This window comes from Vulpes lagopus, chromosome 7, assembly GCF_018345385.1.
Source record: "Vulpes lagopus strain Blue_001 chromosome 7, ASM1834538v1, whole genome shotgun sequence".
In the NCBI taxonomy this organism is placed as follows: Eukaryota; Metazoa; Chordata; class Mammalia; order Carnivora; family Canidae; genus Vulpes; species Vulpes lagopus.
The window spans coordinates 1790027-1800076 of record NC_054830.1 but is presented as its reverse complement, the minus strand read 5'-3'; the positions used below and the strand labels follow the sequence as shown (position 1 = coordinate 1800076).

The following is a 10050-nucleotide window of genomic DNA, read 5'->3' as shown; positions in this document are numbered from 1 at the left end:
TTACTTATAAGTTTTCTTTGGACTATGAGTTCTCACGTGACTATGAAAGGATTTGGGACAATTAAAAGTTTTCCCACATTTTTCACATTTATGAGATTTCTCTCTAGTCTGCATCCTTATGGTTTTGGAAGGATGAGAGCCATTTGAAGGCCTTTCTGCACTGCTTACAATTATAGGGTTCTCTCCACCGTGTTTCTTGACATGTTTATGTAAGGATGAGGACCAACCAAATGCTTTCCCACATTTTTCACATTTATAGGACTTTTCTCTAATCTGCATCCTTACATTTTTGGAAGGATGAGGGCCACCTGAAAGTTTTCCCACATTGCTTACATTTATGGGTTTCTCTCCATTGTGCATTCTGTTATGCTTGTGTAAGGATGAAGACCAACCAAATGCTTTCCCACACGTATCACACTTATAGGGTTTCTCTCCAGTCTGCATTCTTACATTTTTGGAAGGATGAGGACCATCTGAGGGCCTTTCCACGTTGCTTGCATTTATAGGTTTTTCTCCAGTGTGCATTCTGACATGTTTGTGTAAGGATGAGGGCCAACCAAATGCTTTCCCACATTTTTCACATTTATAGGGTTTCTCTCCATTGTGAATTCTCACATGTCTCTGAAAGGATGTGAGCCAACAATAGGCTTTCCCACACTGCTTACATTCATAGGGTTTCTCTCCAGTGTGCATGATCATATGTACTCGAAAAGACTTGGGACAGCTAAAGCCTTTTCCACACTGCTTACATTCATAGGGTTTCCCACCATTATGCATCATCACATGTACTCGAAAGGATTTAGGACAACTGAAGGCTTTCCCACATTGCATACATTCATAAGGTTTCTCTCCAGTGTGACTCCTTATATGTCCAGTGAGGGAATGGGAACGAATAAATGTTTTTCCACAAAGTTTACATGCATAGGGTTTCTCTCCACTGTGAGTTTTCACATGATTCCTTAGGTATGAAGAACAACTGAAGGCTTTCCCACATTCCTCACACTGATATAGCTTGTATCCAGCATGACTCCTTTTGTGCCTCTTAAGGGATGAACGATGCCTGAAGACTTTTCCACACTGACTGCATTCATACAGTTTTACTCCACCAGGAGTTTTCTTATACAGCTTAAGGTTTGGAATATGGCTGATGGCTTCTCCACACATATTACCTTTGCTACTTTCACAGAGTCGCTCCACCGTATGACCTCTGCTTTGAAAAAAGAAGGTGGGGAGAGCACATTATTAATAGTTTGTGCATTTATGATTTATTAATATTTGTTAATGATTGCTAGGATTACATTTCTACCATTTTCTGTATTAATGTGGGTTTTTTTTTTTGTCCTGTCAGAATTATTTCAAAGTGGAATAAACTAGCTGCCTTGGGAATGGACTTAAGCACAGCCCATTATTACAACAGCATTTCTCATATAGGGTCCCCTGATAATTGCTTCCCACTGAATTATCTTTCAAATGCTCAATGTCTGAGTCACACGAAGGAAAAAAGGGAGGGATTTGTGAATGAACAAATCTGGAGCTAGGTTTATCAGTTTTTTTTGTTTTTGTTTTTTAATTTCATGAAATAGTAAGATTCTCTACTGGGATATTGAATTTTCTCCTAAATGCAACTTACTTCAAGCGTCCCTCCTCATTGTTGTACTTATCTTCAATGCACTGGTCTTCCCAATTTTCTCCAAAAAGGGAGGTCCAGGAATCATTTTTTATGAACCTTGCTATTTTCTGTTCATTGGATAATTTTTCTCCAAAAATATCCTGCTGAGAAATAGACCCATTGATTTTCAGTTGAGCCTCATCATCTAAAACAAAACAGTGAATAAATCTTATAAGAAAGGCACATATGAGCAAAGAAATACATTTAGTTTAGCTGTTTCAAAATTTCATTATTTAGAGGCACAGAAGGTCAAAATAAAGGCAATTTAATATGCACAGAAAACCACAAGGCTTCAAACAACAAACTTCTCCATGCCCACAAAGTGACCCATGGATATATTCCCAGACTAATGACACTGAAGGACCCTAAGTATTCTAAACAATAAAGTAAAAAACACAGTTTAGTATATAGATTTTTATTGTCACAAAGAAACATAGACTCTAGATCCATGACAGCTGTGATTTTGCCTGTTTTATTTATGAATGTTTTTCTTCTATATTCCAAATCTTGAAATAGGCTTAATGAATAAGAAATACTTATTCTCTATATAACTAAGTGAAGGATTGATGCCTCCTTACCTATTGAGACAAGGTTCCTGAAGGTTTCCAGCATCACATCTTTGTAGAGCTTCCTCTGAGCAGGATTCAGCAGAGTCCACTCCTCTCGTGTGAAGTCCACAATCACATCTTCAAAGACCACTGAGTCCTAAAACAAACGACATAATTGTAGGAGAATGAATGACACTGACAACACAGGGAAAGTGGACTCAAGTTCACAGAAGGTTCAAACAAGATTATTTAGCCTCCCCACATCTAATCTATGTCCACACTCATTCTCTGTATCATAGTCTTAACATATCATTAACACATTGAACTTATTTCTCTCTCCATTTTTACTGTGGCCCTTCCTGTGTGATCCCTGGCTTTGAAAAGTCTAGAATAGTCCAAAACACATTGGAGAAATTAGAGAAGTGCTATACAAATGAAACAAATATTACTATTTTATGACGATCAACTCTTTGTGACAAAAATGATTTTACCTCTTTTCTTATTGCCCACCACGTCTCTTAGCACTGCATAAGCCACAAGCTTAACTATTGATGAGATTCTGATAAATAAAAACACACTGAAGGAGTTTTTCCTTCATTTCTCCTCACCAACAGTGAGAGGCCCAAGGGGGAAACTCAACCAGCAATGTGGGACAGCTGACCCTGTCTTGATGTACTCCATTCAAAATATACAAGTCCAACTGGGCACATAAAGACATTTTTCTGGAGGCATGCTAATTTTAACTTATATGTGTATTAGTATTTTTTAAGATTTTATTTATTCATTCATGAGACAGAGAGAGAGAGAGAGAGAGAGGCAGAGACACAGGCAGAGGGAGAAGCAGGCTCCATGCAGGGAGCCCGATGTAGGACTTGATCCTGGGACTCCAGGACCACACCCTGGGCCAAAGGTGGCGCTAAACCACTGAACCAGGCTGCCCAGAGTATCTTTATTTAATGATGGATACACAGGCGATAAAAGCATGGATATTACTATTACATGATTCAAGATATTGATTACATCTGGAGAGGAGGGAATCACTCTCAGTGGAGTGTCTGATGTTAAGAACTGTTCTAGGTCTAGGGTTGGATTTTATTTCACAGGTGTTTATTTTTTATTATTTCCATGGACCGTCTAATGTGTCTTATGTACTTTTAGGCATGTGTTATACTTTACGATGAAACTCTATAATCAATTAATACAATTTACCTGAAATCATCTTAAGATGAAAGCAATTTTATAATACTCAACAGAAACATAAAGAATCTCATACCATTGGGGAACTGATGGTAAGATGCATAGCCCAATAAAGGGCATCATTTTAAAAATATTATTCAAAAGAGAACGTACAAATGGAGTGAAGTTGTTTTCTTTTTTTTTAAAGATTTTATTTTTTTATTCATGACAGACACACACACAGAGAGGCAGAGACACAGGCAGACGGAGAAGCATGTTCCCTGCAGGGAGCCCGATGTGGGACTTGATCCCAGGATCCTGGGATCACGCCCTGAACCAAAGGTTCAACTGCTGAGCCACGCTGGCATCCCAAGTTCATTGTTTTCTACCAAAAAAAGTACAAAACTACGTTCCCATTACCTGACTCCTAGTCAAGATTATACTAGAGATCCAATCTAGTGCCACCTGAAAATAAACAAATATGCAGAATTACAAAAGAATAGGAAGATCATTGTTACCCTTAGCACTAACAAGTATATGCATTGTTAGTTCTTTTGGACCCCAAAAGAACACAAAGAACCGAAGAGTAAGGTTTTTAGCAAGATTCTAGAATAAAAACACAAGATGAAAATAAAACCCATTACCTTTCCATTTAATAACAACACTAGTTGGAAAAGTTTTAAAAAGTGAACACACAGAAAGAAAGAAAGAAAGAAAGAAAGAAAGAAAGAAAGAAAGAAGAAAGAACACGACTGTATGACAATATGTGGTACACTGTGGACCTTTAAAGGAAATTACTTCTAAAACCATCATTTCAAGCCTCTAGAAATAGTCCCAGGGCATACAGCTGAGGAAACAGGTATTCAAGAAGTTCTATGAGAATTCAGTAAGAAAAGTTAACAGTCTGGTATGTGAACCAAGACCACTCTCTCTTTCCCTAGACTCCTTTTTTAGACTGCGGCCAAAACCACAGGCTCCTGTCCCTAGTCAGGGAAGGAGGATGTCAGCATTTCTCACCCTGCCCCCGTTAGCTGTTACTGAGTTTAAGCTCCAAGCAAGTGCAGCTGACAGGTGCAGGCTTTCTGCTCCACTAGCTCCTACTTGTGGAATGTGGGCTCTACAGTGGGTACAGGGTTGATGAGAATACTGGGGACCTGATTGCTCTTGTTCTGCCTCATTGGGCAGAGGTTCCACACCCAAGAGAGGCAAGCTGAGAAGACATCAGTCAACTGCCCTTCCTCCACTTACTGCTCAGCTCTTAAAGTGAAGTGTCACTCAGAAATAAGTGTGTCATTGTCCCCATCTCACTGCAGTTCCCTGGCCCAGAGATTTTGACAAGGAAGAAAAGCAGGCTGTAAAACAGGCAGCTCCTAGTCTCTTCTCAAAGAACCCACCTCATTTACGGGAGAAGATGGAGAGTCCCAAGCCTAAGGGTGCTCTCCAAAACAGTGCAAGTTGTAGTGAAAAGTTAACAGGGAAGAGATTCAAGATTCAGGTAAAATTGTAGTCCACCTTGTTTGCAGGGAGAAACAGGGGAAGAGGAAGCTGGGAGGAGCCTTCCAAGGGTCTGAACAATTAACAAACAGTGATCTGTGAAGCTATTCCTTCAAAGGAGTCCAAATTTGACTGGGTTAGTCCATAGGGCAACGTGTGCCCCATGGCATGTTCAAAACAATAAAGCAGTCAGCCTCCAATTAATGGAGCTCAACAGCTTAACAGTGGATAGTCAGGGAAGAAAAGAAGAAAATCCTGCCAACACTACTGCCATCCCCAGGTGACCGAGGAGGAACATCAGAGGCTTAACACTGGAGGGGCTGGGAGGGGAGTGAAATAGATTTGATTAAAATAATCCAGCCAGTCACCCCGCAAGCACAGTCACAGGCCCCAGAGGATAGGGGCTAGTACCCAAAGACACTGCAATACATTATCTGTAGTGTCCAGTTTCCAACAAGAAATTACAAGGCGTGCCCAAAAAAAGACATTGTGATCTTTACAGCAAAAAATACGCAGGCAACAGAAACTGAGAGCAAACAGATACTGGATTTAACAGAAGAAGGCTTAAAAGTAACTATTATAAATATGTTCAAAGAACTAAAGGCAATCATGATTAAAGATGGAGAGGAATATATGATGACACTGATGCACCAAATAATGGCAATAAAGAGACAGAGATTATTCTAAATGAACCAAATGAAAATCCTGGAGTTGAAAAGCACAATAACTGAAAAAAGTCACTAGAGGGACTTAGCCATAGATTTGAACTTGTAGGAGAAAGAACCACAAAGTATGTTACTCCAGTCACATGAAATGTCCAGAATAAAAAATTCTCAAGAGGCAAAAAGTACACCGATGGTTATTTATGGCCAGGAGCAGGATGGAGGGTGATAGACAAAGGGTATGAGGTTTCCTTGGAGGTGATGAAAATGAACTAAAACCATAAACCTCTGGTGATGGTTACATATATCTGTGAATATGGGGATCCCTGGGTGGCCCAGCGGTTTAGCACATGCCTTTGGCCCAGGGCGTGATCCTGGAGACCCGGGATCGAGTCCCGCGTGGGGCTCCCGGCATGGAGCCTGCTTCTCTCTCTGCCTGTGTCTCTCCCCCCTCTCTCTCTCTCTCTGTGTGTGTGTGTGTGTGTGTCTCATGAGTAAATAAAATCTTTCAAAAAAACATATATCTGTGAATAAACAGAAACCAATGAATTGTACACTTTAAATGGGTGAATTGTATGGTATGTAAATTATACCTCAATAAAGCTTTTTTAAAAAAGCTAACATATAATGAAGAATTCTAATGAAGGGTATAAAAAGATTCTAATGGACCAAAAACTCAACTTTATTGAATAATATCAAAGTAGAATTAAATAGAAAGATGGCTCATGTTCTTAGAAAGAACTCAATGGGGCAGCCCAGGTGGCCCAGCGGTTTAGCGCTGCCTTAAGCCCAGGGCCTGATCCTGGAGACCTGGGATCGAGTCCCACCTCAGGCTCCCTGCATGGAGCCTGCTTCTCTCTCTGCCTGTGTGTGTGTGTGTGTGTGTGTGTGTGTGTGTGTGTGTGTGTCTCATGAATAAATAAAATATTTTTTAAAGAAAGGAAGAAAAGAAAGAAAGAAGAAAGAAAAAAGAAAGAAAGAAAGAAAGAACTCAATGTCACCAAGATGTCAGCTCCCAAAAAAGAAACTTGCAGTATTTTTCTTAAATTTTTATTTATTTATGATAGTCACAGAGAGAGAGAGAGAGAGAGAGAGAGAGAGGCAGAGACATAGGCAGACTCCATGCACCAGGAGCCCGACGTGGGATTCGATCCCGGGTCTCCAGGATCGCCCCCTGGGCCAAAGGCAGGCGCCAAACCGCTGCGCCACCCAGGGATCCCACACTGCGATTAGTTTTAAATGTCCAATAAAACTTTATACACATTCTAAACATGATAGATTTCACCATAAAAGTTAAAGCATTAATCAAGATTGGAAAATAACACTTTCCGAATGTTTGCTTACTGTGTAATATGAAAAAGTCAGTTTTGATGAACAAACCTTGGTAGAAAAAATATTAGATTTAGATTAAGTGCCTAATTAGAGAGATCTGGTTGCATAAACTTGAAAATCAAAGCCCTCTGACATATGAAAAGGTCTGCAGGACTATCAAGAGAACAAATAAGAAAAGCATGTTGCCTTGTGTACATCATGTTACCTTTTCTACAACAAAAGAAAAGCTTTTGCACTTTTGTTTCTTTTTATAGAAAGAAACACTGATAAAAAGGAACAGGAAACTATTAAAACTGGTTGTCTGAGGGTGGCTGGGGTAGGACTGGCATGGACCAGGATATGCTGGCAGGGAGATGTCTTATGTTAGATTTTCAATGTTTCACAGAGTTTTTAAAACTTTGCACACATTATTTACTTTACCTAAAGAGAAATCTATATATTTTGCTTTAAAAAAAAGATGTATATATATATTTTTAGAGAGAGACATGTGAGGAGGGGCCGAGGGAGAGAGAGAATTTCTCTCTGAGTACAGAGACTCCACACTGAGTACAGAGCCCAACACGGGGCTGGATCCTACAACCCGGAGATCATGCCCTGAGCTGCAACCAAGAGTCGGACACTTAACCAACTGCACCACCCAGGTGCCTCTCAAGCTGGGGAGTATTTTCAAAAATGAGTAGGATACTTCACATGTTAAGGGTGTACCTAACCCATTCAATGCAGTATGATTTTCAAAGATTTGCATATCCAAAGGTAATTTTCCTCATATTGATTAAAATAAGAATTGTCTTATAGGAATAATACATTTTAAGTTTCATAACCTTATAGAGACAAGCATTGATATTTAAAAAATTATGGGAAAAGTGAAAAATTAACCTGAGAGCTTAAATACACCCATCTCCTGTCTGGAAGTTCTCTTGTCAAAGAAAGGAAGAAAACTGTTGTATGCTTCCAGAATTCTCTTCTCTGATATTTTATCTCTCAATCCATTTCTACTCACCCAAGAAAATAAAAATCTTACACACTCAAACAGGGAAATGAAAAGGCCAAATGTGCAGGAGACAAGTTATGCAGCAGCAGCATTTGATATAGAAATCAGAAGGGAAGAAAATCATTTGATGCCATCAGCTCACATAAAGCCAATCACTTGTCCACTGTTTGCAAAGAAAACCCACTACGTTCAGAAGGTGACCCACACTCACAGGCGTGGGGTCCAGAGCCTCACTGCAGAAATGCCAGCCTTCTGCTGGTCAGGCCCCAGTGAGGGAGGGGAGGGATTCCCGAGCAGACACAGGGATGAATCCTGGAGCTCCACACGCCCTCCCCTCCCTGACTTGCGGTCGGAAACTCTCCCTCCCCAGGCTTCAGTTCTCACCAGCCAGGCAGCTCATGGCTGGAGTCAGTTAAGGTTCAACCCACATGAATCCCCACGTTCATTAAGTCTTTCTCTAGGAGACAGACCCCAAAAGAGTCCTCCTCTAAGTCTGACCTTGACAGATGTTCTCAGTTTGCACAAACTACTCCCTGAGTGCACCACCTCTGTGCGTGCCCAACCCAAACCTATTATTTGGAAACAGCCTCAAGGCAGTGGCCAGCATAACCTGAGAAAGGGCATCACCGCCCACCTCACACACGTTGCGGTGACCTGCAGCTTTTTAGGCACACGCGCTCCTCCTCCAGATGGTGTGGACCGGCAAGGACACGGGCACAGGATAGAATCTCCAGAAAGAAACCACTTCATGTCCTCCCTGTGCTGTCTCATGGCTGGTCTTACTAAGCTTGGGGTCACTGGGCCGGACCCCTACCCCCACTCCAGGTAGTCAGGACTTAGCATGAATCTCCAAAGTCCAATAATACTGAACAGAATAGAATTATCCACAGTCATAAATTCCCCGTAGCTGACATTCTGGGTGAGTCCTTGTAATCCACCAGTTAATAGGCCAAAAGTTTTGTGTGTGGAAATGCATCCGGGCTTCTGCATTTCACAATCGGAGGGAGGCTTTCTCTATTTCTCTTAGATTCTTTTCTCCAGTAGCATCCTCTAGGCTAAGCCCTGGGATTCCAGTTGTCATCACCAAAAAGAAAACAACAGATGTGACACCCTTAGCCACACATGCTCCAGGAGAGAAAAAAGACACAAAAGAATTTTCAGCAAATGCAGTGCAAGACTAGGTCTTTTTATCTCCCTGAAGGTGGCCGCTCCCCGGTTTCTTTGCAAATATATTATCCAGCCTTTCAAAGTCTACTAGTTAAACGTATTTTGCATTTACTGAAAAATCCGAGACTCGAATAACCAAATAAATCTTGCTAAGGTGACAAAGCCGGGGAGGGGCAGGGCGAGCGGGAGCACAGGCGCAGATGAGTCAAGGGTCAAGCGCGGCCACCCGCCCACGTGGGACATCCACCCCCCAGCACCTGTTCTCCGAACCGCTCCCGGAACAGCCTCCCGAGGGCGAAGGGCGCTGGCCCCGGGCCCGCTGTGGGTCTCCAGTGCGGTTTGCTTTGCAGGTCGCTGCACAAGCTCACGGGGGGTGAGGGGGTGTCTGTCCTTCGGGCTTTGCTTCCTTCAGGGAGAACCCAGAGGGCAGGAACAGGCTCCCCCCCCCCCCATAGCAGCATCTGCTCGGCTGACAACTAAAGTCCCTCCAGGAAACGAGAGTTGGGGTCGGGTCACTTAGAGATCGAGGACCGGCCAGGGGATCTCTCTGAGCCCAGGGCCCTAAGCAGGTCTCCCCAGGATGCTCCCCCCCCGCAAGGCTGTCCCCCGGGAGGAGCTGCCCCGGGCCTGACATTCCCCGACACCCCCCCACCCCCGGTGGATAGCAGCTGTGCCCATCTGGTCACCCCAGGCAGCCCCAAGAACCCAGACCCACGCGGGGATGGGACAGGACGCGGGGACCCCAGCCACCCCCCTCCACCCCGGGGCCAAAGGCGGTAACTTGGGCGGCACTTGGATGGTGAGGGGACCTTGCGGGGGAACCCTGGCCGCGGCCACCACCAGCCGGTACCGGCTTGTTCGAGCCCAGCCCCGACCGCACGCACTCACCATGGCTCAGGCCCACTCCCGGCTCTCCGGAGTCCTCGCCGCGACTCCGCGGCCCGGCCAGGGCAGGGCGACGCGGGCTCCAGCCACCTGGGGCCGCTACCGCAGGTGCACGTTAGGGCTCGG

The 10050-nt window shown here is 43.3% G+C and overlaps 1 protein-coding gene across 1 annotated transcript; it reads right to left on the bottom strand.

Moving 5' to 3' along the window:
- Positions 1 to 10050, bottom strand: LOC121494613 (zinc finger protein 556-like). The gene is made up of 4 exons (XM_041761226.1): positions 9928 to 10050; positions 2248 to 2374; positions 1631 to 1814; positions 1 to 1207 (listed from the first exon to the last, which is right to left on the bottom strand). The coding sequence occupies exons 1-4, from the start codon at positions 9928 to 9930 to the stop codon at positions 1 to 3; spliced, it is 1521 nt and encodes a 506-aa protein (XP_041617160.1). The 5' UTR covers positions 9931 to 10050.

Bases quoted from the DNA above. Each gene is read 5' to 3' on its own strand.
- LOC121494613 (XM_041761226.1), bottom strand. The intron at 1,815-2,247 runs GTAAGGAGGCAT...GTTTTGTTTTAG, and splicing joins CAGGAACCTTGTCTCAATAG to ATGATGAGGCTCAACTGAAA. The intron at 1,208-1,630 runs GTAAGTTGCATT...TTTTCAAAGCAG, and splicing joins AATGAGGAGGGACGCTTGAA to AGGTCATACGGTGGAGCGAC.